We start from the raw sequence: 19,882 nt of genomic DNA on the forward strand, positions 1-19,882 counted from the left end.
TGAGTGGAGGAAAGGGAAGGAATTTCTGAAAACCTGTGACTAGTGGGATCCCTGTGGCAACATCTGTTTTAGTGCTGGATGTGCTAAACTTTACAATATGCCATTTCTGTTGATATTGCAGCAGGTAAATATTTATTGCCAGGTGGCCAACCACTATTTCAGAAGCTGTGCATGCAAAGGCAGCTTCTGTGTCAGGGTTACTTCAAAGGAAATGATAAATCCATACTGGGTAATTCAAATTCCCAAAAAGGTGATGAAATTACTTGTAAGGACCTGCCAAAGTCAGTAATGCTGGGTGGCTTTGCCACTTACCTGCATGTCCAGCTAAATCTCATCTTGATTACACAAGCAGGAATCCTGAAGGGGTCTTTTTGCCTTCTGCCTATGAACCACTCTGTTACAGTGCACTCGGGCTATACATTCCTCCCTTTTGGAGACCCCTGTGACTGGAATCAGATAAACAGGGTCCCTTCCTTCCTGCTCCCCTGGGGTTGGCGGAGAGCCAGAAAGCCCTCCCTGTCCAGAGCCTAGATAAGGCCATGACACTTCCTGTTCGCTCTTTCCCCCTCCATCTCATGCATTAAACAAGCTTGGAGAACCACATCGGGAATTGGAGCCTCTTTTGTAGCTGTGCCCATCTCCTGATGTGCCTTCCCTCAAGGCCCCATATATCTGGGCTGGCCTGGTGACTCGGGGGGCCGAGAGGGTAGGCTCGTAACCACTCCTAGAATAATCCCTGACCCACAAATGTGATATGTCTCTTTGGCTAAAGATGATTTAGAAATGTGGTTCACATGCCAAAGAAGGCTGATCTGTCTTGTGTGCTAAACAGAGAATAACACTGGCTGTCCAATTATTTTCAAAAATAATAGAGAAAACCTGATAAATCTGTGAGCAATGGAGCTCATGAAACTTGTTTTATTCTGGCTTTGTGATCTGATTCTGTAGTGCCTAAACAGCTTAAGTTCTTGCTTATACAGGATAAGTTATTAATAACATTACTTTTAAGTTTGGATTTCCTTCCTGTTGAAAAGAAGAAGTCATCATCTAAATGGATTAAAAGTTCAACACATCTCTTCATCCTGGTCCAGTATCTTTTCCCTCAAAATGTAACTTTATTGCTTTTGAGACCCTGAAATTAGACAATTGATTCAAAGTTATTTTTTCATATATATACAGGCAATGTAGGTCTTGTTTCCCTAAGAATATGGATGTTAAGAGGTTGTTTGAAAAAGTGGCCAAGTTTAAGTAAGCAATTTTATTTGTGCATTGGAAGACAGGATTTACACACGTAAAGTAAATATAGGAGTCATTAAAAATGTCCTTGATTCTAAAACATATTCCTGGTCTTCATGAAGATTTGACTTGCTTAGATCTTGCTAAGCCTGCCTGGCCCTGGATAAGAGTTTCAAACTAAATAAAACATTTTTACAGCAGCTCACTGCTGGCTTCACTATAGAAAAGTCTCCAAGTCTGCCCATCTGTCTTTTCTAGAACTTCTGTTTGTAAAGGCAGAAGCTTCTTTCCTAAATGGGTTCAGTATTAAGTCCTCAAATAAGGGTGCTTATCCCAGTTTCCAGTGGTAGTGGAGTTCTTGTGTTCTGTTCAGTTAGGAAATTCCAGCTATCTCCTCTGTGGTCCTCTGACCCTCCTGTTCTGGAATCGAAGGTTCCTGAGCTGTTAAAGTTAAATCCCAGTTTTAATTTCTCCAGTGTTTGGAGAAGCTTTGGTCAGCATCTCCTATAGAAAACAGCCCAGAGCTCAACTCTGAAGCGGATTCTTTTTGACCAAGCTCACAGATGGCTGGAACCACTCCTCAGTTCAAGCCTTTATTCATCTCACCCGAGCAGTTAATGCCAGATGTGACTGCCTAGACAATTTGAATCTCTTCTGGTGTATGGGCAGAGGTTTCAGCTAGGCACACCTCTATTTCTGGTTAAAGATTCTGGTTGTTCCTTTCTTGTTGTGAACTCATAAACTCTCTCCCTGAGATAACTTCATATTTTAGCACTGTGGCAGGAATTCCTCCTTATGAGCTTTCCAGCAGCTGTTCCATAGCTTGAGCATAAAGTCACCATTTCCCCTCAGGCTCTGCTGCTGTTTCTGGGTGGAGGAGGGGTGGAGATGCTGTTCTAGCACACAGTGGGAAAAGGGAGCTGGGGAGGGTTGAAGAAAACTAGAGAAGGGCAGGAGGCTTAGGGAGCAGCAGCTGCTGTTGCTACAAGTGAAAGAACTGCAAAACACTGTGCTTTTCATTCCTTCCCCCGCATACCCAGCCTGCAGTGAGAAGAATGGCGAGCAAGCAGAATAAACATATGCTGCTGTACCCCAGGTCCTACAATGAGTTAAAGTGCCATTAAATCCAGAAACAGAACTTGACCCTTTTTTTAAGGTTTCAGTCAGATTCTTCAATCCCATCTGTTGGGGTTGAAACTAAGGTGAAAGGAATCAATGCTGAATCCTACATCTGAGGAAGCTTTTAAAATAACAAGTTTGTTGACACTCAGTAATCAAATGCAGGATTTGTTTTCCAGTCGGGAATTTCACAGGATACAGACGGTCCTGTTCTTCCTTCTGCTGATCCTTCCTGGAATCTCTTGACCAGTTTAATCGGTCTGGATGGTCTAAACATTTTAATGCTAAATTTGGGACTTATGATAGCAATTTCCATGCAAGTGCAATGGCACAAAGGTACAAACAAGCACCAGAGCTGTAACCTCTCGCTGCTTTGGTGCACAGGGTTGCCCCATACATTGGGTTCTGACTCTCCTTGTCTCCTCAGAGAATCTTTTTCTGCTGCCTGGCTAAAAACATCCAAGATACTAACTACCTGGAGAATGGGAGCACTGCTAGCCCTGGTGACCTGCTCCTCTAGCCTCTTCTCCAGGAGCCTCATGTGGTTTGGTCCCTGCTCCCTGTCTGCCTCTTGGTAGAAAGAGCTGAACAGACAGTTCATTAGCAGCAGAACAAGGATTTGATTTTCAAGGCCATATCTGTGGACCTGAGAGGTGGCTGAAAATGGAATATGTGAGAGAGGAGTGCTTTCTCACATATGAGAGATGAAAAGGGAAAAGATGATTTTTTTTTTTTTCCCTCTTCGTAGTAGGAATAGGAGCTGATCTCAAATATTTACCTCTGATGGCAACACCATTCAAGGAAGATGCTGCTTTCAGAGTGCTTTTTCCTAGTGCTGTGGGCCATTATAAGGTCATTCAGGAGAACTTTGCTGCTTGGGTATACAGACCATGTAGCAAAAGGGTCTCTTCTTACCTGTGCTTCCCCTGAGAAAGGATAGGATGCTTGGTAAGGTTGTGACAGAGATCCAGCCTGCTCTGGTCATTGGCCTCCACAGCACAGAGAGCATTCTTGACCTCTTCTGGAGGGTAGCCTCAGGTTGTTTCTTCCTTGATTTGAATAGAAAGAGTTGTAGTAGCACCTGTGGGTGATGGAGGATACACAGTCTTCCCTCAGTTTCCTAAGAATTACTAAACCAAAATTAATGATAGCCTTTTCATATAAAAAGCTCCTATATCTTCATTTTCTTATGAATTGTACGACTGGCACTCAGTATTTAGGGAGAGAAGTTTATCAGTGCTTGTTTTCCCAATTCCATTTTCCCTGCTCATTACTATTTTGCACACAGACTGGCACAACTGATTTTTTTTAGTAGCTTTTACATCTGAAAGTATTTAGGAACAAGCTTTTTATTCTCAGCATGGTGAATGCTGGGAGTGTTAAAATCCATAGTATATACGGACTTGGAGAGTTGTAATAAAATCTGTTCATTGAGGCCTAAGACTATAAGAAAAATGGTTGCCCATCATAAAGTAACCTGAAATATTCAAATACCAGATCAACTAAATTTCATTTGGGGTATTTCTTGGTTCTGATGTCATATCCTCATGCAACAATGATTTTATATCAATGTTATAATTGTTAATAGTGATACACATTCTGTATTTTATCTGAATTTAATAGGCCAGGCTAAAGCCGCTATATACGAAGTTTTAATATTAAAACAGATATTGTTACTAGGATTGATTAAATAAACATTTCTTCCTTGATGCTTTTGTGTACTGTGAAAGGAAAATTTTTCCTTTTACCTTTCCTTTTCCAAGTTAGAAGGAAGCCCAAACTAGATAAAACTGTGCTAGGAATATCTAGTCTGTCTTTTTTTTTTTTTTTTCCCCTGGGCTTAACTGGTCACAAGATCATGAGAAAACAGTGATGAGAAAGAGTCAGATTGTAGTGGCTGAAGTGTCCCTGTCACAGCTGTGAGCTCTGGTGGGTGGTGGTTGTTGTCGCTGCAACTCAAAAGAGGAAGGGTTAAGTAGCAACAGGGAAAGTACCAGCAAAGTATTATGGTCCCAAATGTGAATAATGCCCCAAATTCAGGAACTGTTTTATGCTGCCTACCAGCCTACATGACCTGATCTCCTTTCTAGCTCTGCAGAGCTCATATAACTGCTCATGGTGGAATCTAGCTATAGCTGTCCATGATGAATTGTTGGATTTTAAACAAGCACAATGACACAAGATGAATGTAGGTACAGAAATGTTAACTGTGGAATTTTTTACCTTGGGTTGGTTGAAGTCGCTGCAATCCTCAAGTATTTTATCAGGTGTATACATAAAGGGGTGGGAGGGCAGACATGCAACAGCATGCACCTTCCACTGTGCCTGCGGATGGTGTTCTCATAATACCAGAGGAAAGTTCAGGGAAATAAGCACTCTCAGTAATTATATCCTGGCTTTCTGTGCAGGGTAATTTCAGTCTTTGCAGATGCCTTCATCTATCCAGGGAGTTTAGTGGTAAAACTGCTTCTCTTCTCTCCCCTTGATTTTACTTCCATCTCCATTTTTACTTCATGGTATTGTAGCTTTTCCACCAAACAAACAGCAAAGAAGCAAGCAATCTCGATGAGTAATTTTTCTGTTCCCACAGGCAGAGATGAAGAAACTGTTCCTTCTGCTCATGCTAACAACGACATCACCCTCTGCATTTTCAGTAAGTAAATGCTCTTCTGAGCACTGTTATAAGAAATGAAAGATACTTTTGTTAAGAACTGTCAACATCTGTAACTCAAGTGCTTTGTAGAAAGTATTTCTGAAAGAGCTAATAGGTTCAAGTCATCAGGCCTATTGTGGCACATCTTATGAAAAGTCTAACATGGCAATTAAATACTAGAATTCTGGTAGTGCCTTTGGTCCTAGGGATGTTATCTGCAAAGCAGTAATTGCTGTCTCCTGCTTCAAAGCTAGAGAGACTTATCACTTGAAATAAAGAAAATGGATTTTTGGTTAGCTTATTTTTCTCTTTTCCTTGGTCTTAGAAGTATTAGCCATGTGGTTTAGCTTTGCTGGGAGAGGTTACTTTATGTTAAGCCAATGTGATATTATCAGAGAAAGAATGCAGCAATTACGAACTGGGATTCCTGTTCCTTTTTGAGCGAGAAGCAGGATCTCTCTGAAGTTAATGCAGCTTGAGAACAGTTTCCCTAACTTGAAGTTAAACTTTATTAGTGAGTTGGTCATCTCAGGTAAAAGATGACCTGCAGAGAAGAGTGGAAGTGTTAGCAAAGGAAGACATTACATGTTTGTTAGGTGTAAAGGAAAAGAGAGTGGGGGAAAAAAGAGGCAATTATCACTTGGAGTAAGTGTTTTGTTTTCTAGGCCACCTTTGAAGATCAGGGATGAGAGACCAGAAATCAAGCAGAGTTTGTTGGTTGTCTTATTTTCTCTTACAGGTGGAAATATACTTAAATGATTGCTTGCTGTCTCACATCTAATAAAAAAATCATACTATATGTTAAAAGAACCAGAAATGGAAGGTATTTTCTTCAGTTCATCTGTTCACCTGCCTATCTCTAATTTGGAGATTCTGGTGATTTTTTTTTTTTTTTTTTTTTTTTTTTTTTTTTTTTTTTTTTTTTTTTTTTTTGGAAGGGATATAACTGAAATACCCTGAGACTGTGAAGGCTGACATTTCTCTGTAGCATTAGACTCTACCCCCTCCATGCAATCAATAATTCCTCTTGAAGCCATGCTGAATGAAAGGAGAAGTTTTGCTTGGCCACTGCTGAAGTTCAGTATGTCAGTTTCCCTGACATACTGGATCTGTCCAAGTAATACATTCTTTATATGGATCTGCATTTCTAGGTTGAAATGCTGCTTTTTAATTTATTCTGAATAACTTAACATTTTTATTGTTTAAAGTGCTAATCTATTGAATAAACTCTTAGATGGCTTAACCGGCCTTAACAAAGGGCAGAAGGTGCACAAGGACATCAAAGTTAAGGTCATACAGAAACAGTAAAAATTACTGTGAGGACAGAGAAAAAGGAGATTTTACTGTTATTCCTATGGAGAAAAAGGGAGAAAACATGCACAAGAATAATTTTACCAGGTAGAACCAGTTTGTTTTGCCCTATAACCTGTCTACAGTTATGTCATGAGCATGTGTCTAGAAAAAACCATTAAAGATAGGCAAATATAATTTCTCCAATACACTTCCAGTATATGAACCCTTTGAGCTTGAGATGTCTCTGTCTCTCTTTCCTGAATTTGGTCAATGCCTCCTTAAAGCCATAATACCAAGATCCTGCTCTTGAGAGCTAAATATCAACTATCATGTAATCTTTTATTAATATTAATTCATAATTAATAAATAATAGCATTTTGGGATAGGATTCGTATTTCCCCTGTGTGTCACTTAAGTTGCCTACATTAAATCTCCACTGTCATTTTAGTGATAAATTGCTAATACTATGTTTTCCCATATTTCTTTGCAGTATGTCTCTGATTTTCTGTTGTCCTTTATTACCCTGTATTACCCTTATCATCTGCTTTCATTACTTCTGTGGCTTTGGCATAACTAATAAATGTGTTGAGGCATTCTAGTTCCTTATGGAATTCTGCTGCTAATGTCAGGTCTTGCAGTGGATGGAGATTTTACTCCTGCTTTTGCCTTTGGGCCACTTGCTCATCATCCATTGAAGAGTTGTCCTTCTGACTGCTTAATTTCCTTTAAAGCTTTACGTGAAGGATTTTTTGGGAAGTTTTTTACAAATCTGAGTGTATCTAGCAGGTTACCTTTGTTATCGTTTTTGTTAATTGAAGAACTGCAATATTCTTAAAAGAATTTAGAATCTTCTAAGAATTGCAATCTTCTTAGAAGAAGAAGAATTTGCCTTTAAAAGTCTTGTTGACTTTTTCCCAAACATCCTGTATTTATGCAGGTGCCTGCTAGCTCTGTTCTTTGTTATAACTTCTATTAATTTATCAGCTGACGTCAGTTTTACGCTCTGTAAATGTACAGTTCCATGGGTTCCCCTGGGATCATTTTGTAAACTGGTGTCAGATTTTCCACTTTCCAATAATCACATGTTGAAGTGGATTTAGCTGAGAGGGTTGTCTGCTAGTATGTAACAGTTTATCCATTTCAACCTTGAGTTCCTGTTAGGCCCCTTGGATAAACAACTCCTAGTGACTTCATACTGTGTGTTTTGTCCACTTTTCCAAATAAGTTTGGGGTCATAAAGTTTACTCACAATCATCCTCTTTGTAGAGTTTTCTGAATGTGCTCTATTTCCTCCACAAGGATTCCAAGAATTAATTTGACTTCTCTGCAATGGCTCTATCTTTTCAGAGTTCTTTAAATTCCCTCCTCATCTCCAGGCCACCCAGAGTTCCTGGAAGCCTTTCCATTTCTGAAAAGCAGAATGGTACCTGCTCTGCCTGCTGCCCAGCAACAGGGCACAGTGCCGTGGGGCAGCACGCCCCTGGCTGTGCAGAGCACCAGGCGTGCACCATGTCCTCCCCAGCTGACAGAAAATCAGTGGGTGTGGAAGGAGCTAGCTGTAGGGTGGGACAGCCCAGAGAGAGGCAGCACAGTGAGGTGTGTTGAAGAGTTGAAAAGGGAACATGGAAAAGAGGTGGGAACCATGAGGGAGTTGGTTCAGTGATATAGGGAGAATCTGAAGTGTTTTGAGAAAATGAATGTATCAGGGAACTGCTGGATTTTACTGGATTTGTTAGAGGGGATATGCTAACGAGCCATGGCTAGGGTGAGAGTGGAATGAAAGGAGACGCACACAGTGAGTGTAAACCACAAGTCATTAAAGCTAACAAAGCCTGGGTTTTTTTCCTCATCTTCGTAAAGCAACTTGTCTTAATAAGATACTCACTTCTTCTGCACCACTTTGTATTTTGCTTCCTGCTGTCACCATCTTGTTCACTTTCATTCTTGTTTTTCTAGTTTTACTCAAATACAATTCCTTGATTGCTTATTCATTATTCATAGAAATGGTACTTGGCATTGTTCACCTTCAAAGCTCTCTGCGAGCCTGCTGTGTCTGAGCCAAGATCAATGGTTAAGACAGAATTATAAAAAATGCTTTGCTGATGTGATTTGGTTCATTAGCTCCTTTTTGGTAGCATTTTTGGCTAATATCCTAGCTGGTTGCAGATGAAGCCATCTTGAAAATGCATATTAGCTTAACAGCAGATATCTAAATTATAAACATGTAATATATACTGAATGTTTTCAGGTCCCTTTCAATTAAGTTTGAGGGTTGGATACCACATGTCATGCAGAGCTTAGCTATATGAAAATATATTATTGGTGGTTATCATTGTAGTACTGGGTAATTCTTCTGGATATAGAAAGGAGAAGGAAATCATTCATATCCCAAAGAACACATGGTCTAAGGACACAGTCCATGTGGGTTGTTTTTGTTAGGGCCCTGAGGGCACTACTAGGCTTTACAGGCCCTAACTGGACTCTCCACACCCAGCCCGCTGCCCAGGACACCCTTGTAGACTCCTGGGACTGCTGGCTCCTGCCCCATTGAGGATCTGCACAACTCTGCCTGGCCAGCCATGGACCCTGATGAGTCAGGCCCACCTGCAGTCCCAATTCCCAGCCTGGTTTCAGGTGGAGGTGCCCAATTCCCAGGGCTGGGGCTGCTCGCTGGCTTGTGCTGCTCCCTGGCTTGCTGTGTTGTCCTGGGAGAGCCTCCCACTACTGGCCCACAAGGAGCAGCCAACCTTTGGCACACCTTGACACTTTTCTTTCCTTTTCCATTTCCATTATAAACTTTTCTCTGAGCAATTAACTTCTCCCTAAGCACTTATTATTCAATGTTATCAAAGTTGCATTTTTTTACTGGAGACTTCTTACTTGCTGAGACTTTGGCAATGAAACCATTACAGATGTGATAGTGGTGATAGTTTTCTTTTGTAAAGTAGTTGGTTTTCACCCTTCTCTCCTACATGTTTCCTAAATGATGCTACAGTTCAAGGTGTGTCAAAATCAACATTAACCATATTTCAGAAACTATAAACACCAGAAAGTAGATATTTATCAAATAAAATGATGCAGTGTTATTTCAAAAATACTAAGAAAGGTTAAAGAGAGAGAGTCTGATTTTGACTGTAGTTTTAAGCCATGGAAACACTATATAACTGTAACACCACATTACTTGTTTTAACATTGTGAGCAATATTTGTTTTCAGTGGGTAACAGCTGAACAAAGCCTTGTTGTCAGCCTCTATTTCTTGCCACGTTCTCCCTGTCTGCGCTGAGATTTGTATCCAGTTCCAGTGGAACTTAGTAAGCATGTGAAACAGCCCCAGAAGTCACAGTAACAACGTTTCAGTGTCCAAAATGATGCTTCAGTCGCACCTCAATAGGTCAAAGCTATGCAACCTTCTGGGCTAAAAGCAAGCAGTGGCCTTGTCCAAAACCTCTTGGTCATAGAGTGGTTATCCGTAACCATGTGCTTTGAGCAGCGGCTGTTGGAGTGGTGCAACAGGATATTTTGTTGCTGCTTGTCAGTCTGGAAAAGCAGCACCAAAAAAACCCCACAAAATAATTCAGGGTGACTATCTCTGAGTCCTGAAAGGTGCCCAAGGAGCAAGGGGTAAGAACTTACCTGGGATGTAGGTTGTTGGGATGTGTGACTGCAGAACTTCATTGATCACTTGGGACTGTATAGTAAATTGTCGTTTTCTTTGATAGCTTGCTAGTATTTGAGCTGCAGCAAGGCACTAGGAAATTGTTCCCACTGAATTACTTCTCCACAGTTGGTGATATTAACTTTGTGGATCACTGCATGCCTGCAATGTGTTTGTCTGGGAAGCACAGTACTCTTCCCATGCATAGTTTCCTATCCATCTCATCAAACTGACTGGAAAGTCTTTCAAGGGCCCCCTTTGAAGTGCTCCTGCATAGTGCCAGCTCTGTCCCATTCATAGCTTCTCTTCCAGTGCATGTGTCATATATTAAAATAAACATTACATGGTATATAATAAGCTATCTGGGACACTTTTCCAGAATTCTTTTGTTTGCCTGTGACGCATACTGGAACTGTCTTTGCAGATGAGGTCTGGAGGTCTAATGACTCAGAGGCATAGCTCTTTACTTGCTGATGATATCAGATGCAGTTGGCCTGGTAACAGCAGATGCTGCAACTACATCAGCAGTTCCTCTGTCTAGGAACTGATGAAAGCAATGCAGTGTTCATAAAAATGAAATCCCTGGCCTTTTAAACTTGTATACCACAGCAGCCTGTATGCAAATGGGCCCTGAGAGCCCACAGTGCCAGGGTCATAGGCAATATCAACATTCCCAGAAAGGATGCATTGCTGGTGTCTCAACTGGTGATAAAACTGGACAGAGCAGTTGGGCGTTAACTGACTGCTCTTTGGGGACTTTTTAGAAGTCAAGAAAGATGGTTGTATGCATTTTCTCTCTTCTCCTGAAATATTAAAATATATACTTTATGCAGATAAAGAATCTACATTCTTGCATGAATGTCAGGCTGAAGCAAGGGAAGAACGGAACCGAATGAATTTGTAACAGTGATGAAGATTGTAGATTTTTCGTTCTGAAATCCATGAGGGAATGGAATTTAGTTGTCCTGGCTGACATGAGATAAAGGCATTCCAGAGTCTGAAGCGAGCAGAAAGAGGCTTTTGGAACAGAAACTGTCTGACAGCATCTGAAAATGTCCTGTTACCAAGTTATGCAATAATATATTTATTATAAACATGCAGCTTTATCTTTGTCTGCCTACACATGTGCAGTTACTGAAGTAATGAGGACCGTACACAGATTTCCAAATATGGGAGTTGGGCCCCTATTAAAATCTTTCTCTGACACTGTACAGCTTAGGGAGGATTCTTTTGTCTAATGCTCCTTTTGGGGTGTACATAAATGGAGTGCTACTGAGAAAAATGATTGTTCCTGCACTCTGTGGATGCATAAGCCTTACAACAAAGAGTCCCTGCAGATTCTACTCTCTATAGAAGGAATAAATAATGCTAGTTCTGTAGGAGGGATATTGGAATATTTATCAGGGTGGTGTGTGTGTGTCAAGGAAGGGCTTTCTATCCTAATTGCCTTCCAGTAATCTGACTTTCAAATGCTCTTCCTTTGGATTTTTATCTACATGTTTCCTTCTCCCTTATGCTGACTGAAAGGTCCCTTGTTTCCACAGTGAGCTAATACTGCACCTAAATCAGTCAGTTGATACAGAGGAATAAGACTGCTGAGAAAGAGTGGTAGTGTATTTTATTCTTTTGAGGGTAAGGGGGGAGGGATTACAGGGGGAGGAATTAGGTGTCTGAAAGAAAAATTCGGGAAAATAAGATTGCTGAAAAAAAAACCTTGCTGAAAGCTAAAACACTATTGTTGGGATTATGCCCAGAAAGGCAAATGAGAATGCAGGAGACAAACAGTGAACTGAATATCTGGAGTCAAAGAGTGGGAGAACGGTTTGGCACAGGATCAGGGAGATGTTGACTTGGCCAAGAGGAGGCATGTAGAAATGGCTGTAAACCTGGGCAGTGCCACTGAATGAGCAGGGCAAAGAGAAACAGAGTTAATCTGAACCAGAGGTATTAGAAAAGACTTTGTGAAGAAAAGTAAGTAGCTGAGCTAGGAAGAAGGTGTTTCACATTAGAGAAATACAGGTAATAATTTGGGGTGACTCTGCAGCTAGATAGTTGGGGGTAATTTGGTAGTAAATGCATAGATATGAATGGCTAATATTTCTGACTCTTGCTCTGCCAGCAGCAGGGAATAAAGGTGAAGTAAAGAAACAAGACTGTAACTTGGACATACAGTATGGCAAGAGAGTGTGTGTGGAAAACTATAAAACCTGTCTAACTGATAAGGGAGGATTAACCCATGCATCTTGCCTGAACTGGATTCACTGGATGATTTATTAGACTAGCTCGTATTTCTAGCAGAGGTTTGGATGTTTTTGTGTGGAGACGAGTTAGATCACATCACAATAATTTTTTACCATTTTTTTCTCTGCCTGCCCACTCTTCACTACAGCAAATGTCTCAGTGCCCAAATGGCCTGTACTACCTTCTCAGTGGTACAATTGTATACATAAACTGCCCTACAGTTTGCAGCTGCCCAGCAAACCCTGTTTTTACAGTGTCACTCAGGTAACCCTGCACTTACCTTCTTTTTTCAAGCAGAATCAATCCTACTGCATCTTGCAAATATTACTTTTTCCTTAAGATATTGCCATTCTTCCCACTAACCACACATCCTGCTGTATGTGGATCCCATCAGCTGCAGAAGGCCTTTTTTTTCTGAAAATATGATATTTCATATATTTGCAAGACAATGTATTTTGGTTGGTTCCATCACACATGTAAATTTTTGTCTATATTATCATGGTTATTTCTCTTAATGTCAATATTTGACTTTCTAAATACAAAATTAATAAGGGTTTTGCTAATGATGGCCCAGACCTTGACAATGTCATTGGACACAGTTGGGTAAGGGGAATAAAGGTCCATATATGGAATTCTGTTGCAGTAAAATGTGTGTTCTGGGGCATTTCTTTCTGCTTCCTTTACTTCTCTTAAGTATTGGACTTAGAGCCAAGGATTTGGGTTTAAGTGGTTCCATTGATCTGGTGTGGAGTGACAGGGCTCAGAGTCCCTGAAGTAATGATTTGCCCTTGCTGCGACGAAGATGTTATCTTCTATTAGATTGTTATTCAAAAGTGCTGAAATTCTATGAATAGCCAAACAGTAGCAGTTAAGAGAGATTATGAAGCTGGATGTGCTATATGGCTTCAGCAAGCTAATACTCCTAGATACTAGAGACCTGATCTTTCTGATGTAGTACTGTGTGCTACTTTTCATGTTAGGAATACAGCACAGCAAGACAGCCTTTTTTTACAAGGGAACACAGAGATCTCTGCTTCATTTTCTTTTTATTTTTTTTTCCTGTGTTGCTGTGTCTTTTTGCTATGTCTGTGGGGTTTTTTATTTCTAGGGCCGCCGGATGAAAAGGCAGGCTGATGTCTGGGGGAGCTGGGGTGAATGGAGCAAGTGCAGTCGGAGCTGTGGTGGTGGAGTCAGTTTTCGGCAACGGCACTGCTATTCCCAAAGGTGAGGGCTAACCTCTTTTTTTTTTTCTTTGTTTTCTTTAAATGTGTTGTACTGTTACTGAGCTCCTGCAGTTTTGTTCCAATATATGTCCAGAAAAAAAAAATACTTAACGTTTGATCCCAGGGGAATGAATCCACTTTGAGATGAACCTCAGTTTCAGTCTTGTCACAGCTGTTTTGAGTAGTGCCCTCTTCAACACATGCTTGCTTTGGCTCCTTTGATAGAGCACAGCAGTTTCTCTGTGAGATCTGAGGCTGTGCAATCAGGGGATTGGCATGGTAGCAGCTGTTCAATCAAGTCTAGTGTGGCAAGCCCTGAGGGAGATGGAGAACAGGCCAGAGCAGTTGTTTTCTCTCCTGAGAGCTCCTGACAACACTGAGGTTTCCTCAGGTTTATGATTCCCAGGATGGTAAATTGCCTTAGAAGAAAGGAAGAGTGAATTTGGCTCAAACAGTGTTAGTGCTGTGCCACCTCATTTGCAGCTGGGTTAGCTGCATCCTAATGAAGATGATGACTGGTTCTGCACCTGTTGGGAATGATGGACTGTAGAGGTCCTGTTGTGGATGAAAACAAAGCAAAGGAGGGAAAAAAAGCCAGACTCTCCATATAATGAAAAAACCAGCCTCTTTCTGTTTAGAGAAATTAGAGGAGGTTTTGTAATAGAAGAAGCCAGAGTTATGAAGTTGCTGCTTCCCACAGAGAATAAAGAAAGGTCTCTTTTGAAGGCTGCCCATTATGGTTTATACCTGCCAGAATCCCTGAAGGCCTGTCTCTCCATTTTAGGAGCACTGAGGTGTTAAGCATTGATTGGCTTTTTAGATCAATTTCCTCCATATTTGTTACTCTCCATAATTCTCAGCTGGGGTCATTTGATTGGAGTAAGGGTATTGCACATTTTCCATGGGCATATTTCCTCCTTCCTAATAAGGGACCTATTGTGCACAAAAAAAATCAAGATAAATGATGCACAAAAATATTCTGAATTGGCCACTATCCTCGTGCTGCTCACAACATGTTTCTCTTTCTTGTATGGACACCTCGACCCTTTGCTGGTGGACAACGGACTAAAATCCTAGCTTCCATTATTTAGTTGAAACATGACCCTGAAGAGCTGCACTGCAGCTGTTCGTGGTGTGTGTCTTATTCATGCCAGAATACAAACCATAGCATAAAATGCCACTAGAAAATGCCAGCTTGTTTTAGTGGTGAAGAAGTGCATTTTAGTTATTTTGCTGTTTCAGGGAACTCTGTGAGGGGCATATGCTTGGTGTGAAGGTGATTTGTAACGTCTGCCATGAGATAACTTTTTGCATATCTATTCTTCAGAGAGCTCCATGTATTTTTTCTGTCTTCCAGGACAGAAGGTCCTTCCAGTTGTGTTGGATCAACACGAAGCTATCGGTCATGTAATGTTCAGGTATAGTGCTCTGGTTTTCATTTTTGTTGCCTGTTGCTCCTTTTCCCCAGACAAACATAATTCTTGTTCAGAAATAAAATGTGATTATTAGTTCCTGTTTCTCTGATGTCACTAGTGGATGCAGTTCATTGACAGTATCCATTCAAAAGTATATTGAAATTATGCCCCATTTTAAAGGGGAGGAATAAACCCCACATTTTTATTGTACACTTTCTTTTCCTCCATTTTTATAATACTCCAGTACAAACATTTTCTCTTCCAAACAGAACTGTCCGGAAGGCTCCCGGGATTTCCGGGCAGAGCAGTGTGCAGAGTTTGATGGGACAGAATTCCAAGGCAAGAAATATAAGTGGCTTCCATATTATGGAGGTAATGATAAACATGTGGGGTTACACTTCATCACTACCTATCAACAATATGTTTTGAAGTGACTGTAATTTTTTTTACTGTAGTATCCTTGCAGGGTACTTCCTTAGATGGAGTGGGGGACAGGAGTTGGCATGGAAAAAAAATCTTTTTGCCAGCAGGAAATGAAAATTGCTGTCCTGGATGTATGGGCCAAGAGAGAGTGTTGCAGCAATATGTACTTGTCTCTTGTAACAGCCATTCCTTCAGGAACATTGCTCAAGGAAATTTGAAACTGGTTGCAGTGAGGTTCCAAAGTATTAGAGGAGCAGAAGTTCTGCTGTATTTTCCAATATTATCAAAAGAATATTAGTAAGACACAAGAGAAGCAAATGCATGTAATTAATGAATGCTTCAGAAAATATATCTCTTTAATCAGCCCGTGCTTTCTTGAGGAACCAGCTCAGAAGGCAGGTGTGGGAACCAGGGGTCCTTACTCTGAGCTTTGATATGGTATCATTCACAGTTGGTTAACAAATTATGAGGGATTTTAAAATGGATTTTAAAGGGGTTTTTGTTGCTTGTTAAAATAACACTTCTGTATCAGCACTTGTTCTTGTTCTAGAAAGCCGTGTACTCCAAGGGAGTATAAGAGCAATCCTACTAAGGAATAACCAAATATCCACTTAGACCAACGTCCCCTGAGGAAATATTTGTGTACAGTGAGATTTTACTAGGGTATTTTTCCAGCCTCCAGCAGTTTGTGACCCAGAAATCCATTCAATATCTGCCACTTAGTATCAGTAGACCCCTCTGTTTCTGCTCCTGTGATCTAGAACTAGGCTCCTGGTGCAGTATCAAGCTATTATATAATGTTTCTTTTTTCTCTCCTGCCAGCACCTAATAAGTGTGAGTTAAACTGTATTCCAAAGGGAGAAAACTTCTACTACAGGCACAAGGAAGCAGTGGTAGATGGGACTACCTGTGAACCTGGCAAGCGAGATATCTGTGTAGAGGGAGTTTGTCAGGTTAGTCATCTTGGTACTTCCTTCATTCATCATTGGGTCTGTCAGTCTTTCTGTTGTCTCCCTTTGTTCTACTTGACCTTTCATCATAGCATCAGAAAAGGTGAATCACTCAGTTTCAAGGTGCAGAGGAGCATCTGGATAGCATTTATCTGGCTCTAGCTGTGAAATAGTAGATAACAGTTTTGTCGTTTTCTCTGCCCTATCCTGACTTTCTGGACTCCCTAGATCCAGGCTTTCTCAATAGATCTGTCCAGCATTTGGCTTTTTTTTTCCCCTCTCTCATCACAGTTTATTCCTATTAATGCTCCTGTGCTCTGACAGGCTGTTGGCTGTGATAATATGCTGGAATCTGTCAAGAAGGAGGACAAGTGCCTGCAGTGTGGAGGAGATGGCAACACCTGCTATGGTGTGAAGGGCACTTTTGATGTGGCCAGCCTCCCCAAAGGTACAGATGATCCTAGGTAGTTTGGGCAGGTGAGAAGGAGAGAGTTAAACCAAAAATCAACTGCTACAAGGGCTGGGGGGACACCTGCTCGCATGATTGTTATAGGCATGCTTGGATATTCACTTGAAATATCTGTACAGTGTGTGGCCTTAGCATCAGAAAAGGTACTCTTGGCCTTATCCGGGAATCACTTCGTTAATCTGTGTCCATACTGGAGTACTTGCCATGATGTTGATGTCTTTCCCCACTCCCTCTCCATCAGGTGCTGTAAGTGCACCATAATAACATCACCACACACCATCTTCGTGAGGCTGTCCAGTGTTTTGATAGCCCCACCAGGACATGTGCAGGGCTAGAAATGGGACTGCATCTTCTGCATTTGGCCAATTTTGAAAAATTTCAAGATGTCAACCACACTTGTGGTCGCATCTCTCTATGTTGAACTCCAATATGATTCTTGCTGAAATTCCAAAGATTTCAAAATGTAGCAAACGAACTTTTCTGAGGTATCATTGGAATTTTTTACACATAGACTGATCTGTGGATAGTGTAGGGTGAGGTTATTCATCATGCAGTTAAAGTGATAATGGAAATGCTTCATGTCACCATCAAAAAGCTCATCTAGTTGTTCAGGCACAAATTAAGCCATGAGCATCTTTGGCACAGAGGAGTGGCTGTATGGCACCCACAGTCAGATATTGAATAATCCCCCTTTTTTTTCAGGTTACAATCAAATCTTTATTATCCCTGTGGGAGCCACAAGCATCCAAATTAAGGAGGTTAAGCCCAGCAGGAACTTCCTAGGTATGATTGATGTCAGAATCTGTGTATCAGTTCATTTGGATTCCAGCCATTATGTTAAAATCTGGTTTTAAGATATGGGTTTACCTTGAGGGCTTGATATGGCAGAGTGAAAAACTGAATATCAGGATACTGAGTATCCTTGAAACATGAATGATGCACAACTCTGGGCTTCACATTTACTTCATTTTCTGTCCTGTGGATATCTTGGTGTTGGGTGTGGAATAAAAATACACAAACCACATTGAGACTTCCTGCTTGTAACTTACAAGGAATCTAGCTGATCTAGCCAAATTTGGCTAGAGTTCTGTTTGGTGAATGCAAACCCTACCTACTCCTGCCATCTAGAAGTTTGGGGTGGGCTTCTTTTCTCCATTGATTTCTTTGGGGCATTTGTATAGCCTCAAATTCTGGTCATTCTGCGGAGGGAGAAAAGGCCTTGCCTAGCTTTCTGGACAGGGCTGAGGAAATTCCAGTGGAGAAAGCAAATACTCTTCTGCTTTCTGAGTGTTCCATCACTGAGTGCTTAGGACAAATCAGTCTGGTGATGTTTTCCTTAGTAGAAAACTGGATTCAGCACACATCTTGCTTTCTGAATAGAGTATCTGATGAATCAGATAGTGGTGTAAAGTCAGTGGAGTGTGAATCCCACATCTTAATGGTAAGAAGGACAGAGGCTGACATTGGCTGTGCTCCAGTTTAACAGTGAGGAATGCAGAGGCAAGGCAGGAATATGCTGGAGGCATTTGGCTGTGCAGCAAAAAATTGCTTGATCTGCAGCAAAACTGGCAAGAGCCAATGTTTGAAAGTGGAGCAGCTTCTGCTAAAAAAGCCATACGGGGAGGACAACATTGATGGAGGATGGTGGTCACTCTCATTTGCTTGTGACACAGTATTGAGTGGAAATAGGAGCAACCTTGTGGAGTTCTTATGATCCTTTCTCTGGCATGTGGGTTTGTCCAGCTGTCAAGAACGTGCGAGGGGAGTATTACCTGAACGGGCACTGGACGATTGACTTCAGCCGGGCGCTGCAGGTGGCCAGCACGGTGCTGCACTATGACCGTGGCTCGGAGAGTGATGTGGCCCCAGAGCTCCTCCATGCCCGGGGTCCCACCACAGAACCCCTCGTCATTGAGGTGAGAGGCTGTGCCTTCCCCCACTGACACTCTGCTCTTGCTTTGCACAGTGGGAGTACGCTAGGAAAAACTGGAGACATGATGGGGACCCCAGGAATCTTACAAGGCTGTGGGCCTTCAAGCTAGACTGCAGAAATAGCACTTATTGCTGCTCTGGTTCTATTGCCCAGAAATAGGCAGTGCAAAGTTCAGTGTTGGTTTCCTGCCTATTCCTTTGGACACTGACTTTAAGGGAGGCAAGAGTCAGCACCAAATAGTGTTGGGGCAGGGACAGTCTCCGGGACACTTCTTGTTATGCTGTGCTGTAAGGCAGGAAATGTATTTGCTGTGACAGGAGCAGCTGGATCTTCTGAAGCCAAGAGGGATGAACGCATCCTTCTCTGAAAAATAATACTCTCCAGAATATGATGGAAGGCAAGGAGAAAATCCAGTGCAGGGAATTAGTGCTTGTTGAATGGGAGAGGTGCAAGTCAGCTGGAACCCTCAGATGTGGTGGGGAAATGCTGTGAAATGGAAAAGTGTAATTTCACTGATTTCCTCCCATGCTTTTACAGCTCATCAGCCAGGAGCCAAACACGGGGGTACAGTATGAGTATTACCTGCCCCTGCAAGGACAGGCCTCGGGTTACAGCTGGAGCTACAGTTCCTGGAGCGAGTGCAGCTCCGAATGTGGAGGAGGTAAGGGGAGAGGACTTGATCCCTGGTGGCTGGTGTGGGGTTTATATCCACACCATGCAGGCAGTGTGACAGTGTGCTGCCCTCTGCAGCAGCTTCCCAGTAGTCTCCTGCTGGAAAGCAGCACAAGGATCCACAGAGTGTTGCTAAGGTTTTGTCAAGGGAAGGTCGTGCATGGAGTCACAACACAATTGTGGCCCATGCCTTCTTCTTATATTCCATTCCCTAGTCCTCAGACTTATTACTAGGACCTGTTAAGGATTTTCATAGATAGCCTTTATTTTGGTTTGCTTCAGGTCTTCATAGTCTTTTCAACCACTTGAGAGGTCCTCTCCAGAGGCCCTACAGTGAATATAGGCCATTCACTAATGTAATGATCTACATTAGTGAATCACATCATTCTCCTCTGCCACAGCCTGGAAGATTCCCCCTCTCCAAAAGGGCTGTCAGCTCTCCTAGGGTGTCCCATCATATTCAGTTTACAGATTCCTCCATGAGCAACATTATGCTCATGGATTTTAAGCTCAAAAGAAAAACAAACCCAAAAACTTCAATCAATCAAACAAAAAAACCCTCACCAGCTGAGGGTTATAGAGTATATAGAGTTCTTATC

The 19,882-nt window shown here is 41.7% G+C and overlaps 1 protein-coding gene across 1 annotated transcript in view; it reads left to right on the top strand.

Annotated features, from left to right (window-relative positions):
- The window catches only part of PAPLN (papilin, proteoglycan like sulfated glycoprotein), a 61,971-nt gene that overhangs the window by 17,669 nt on the left and 24,420 nt on the right, over positions 1–19,882 (top strand). Inside the window, exons 2-10 of the mRNA XM_053981350.1 lie at positions 4,946–5,008; positions 13,307–13,422; positions 14,779–14,839; positions 15,106–15,208; positions 16,082–16,212; positions 16,534–16,657; positions 17,381–17,461; positions 18,422–18,594; positions 19,149–19,272. Coding sequence (XP_053837325.1) covers positions 4,952–5,008; positions 13,307–13,422; positions 14,779–14,839; positions 15,106–15,208; positions 16,082–16,212; positions 16,534–16,657; positions 17,381–17,461; positions 18,422–18,594; positions 19,149–19,272 — 970 coding nt within the window. The 5' untranslated portion in view covers positions 4,946–4,951. The remainder of the gene's footprint in view (positions 1–4,945; positions 5,009–13,306; positions 13,423–14,778; positions 14,840–15,105; positions 15,209–16,081; positions 16,213–16,533; positions 16,658–17,380; positions 17,462–18,421; positions 18,595–19,148; positions 19,273–19,882) is intronic.

The sequence above is a fragment of the Vidua macroura genome, chromosome 6 (genome assembly GCF_024509145.1).
Source record: "Vidua macroura isolate BioBank_ID:100142 chromosome 6, ASM2450914v1, whole genome shotgun sequence".
Lineage (NCBI taxonomy): Eukaryota > Metazoa > Chordata > Aves > Passeriformes > Viduidae > Vidua > Vidua macroura.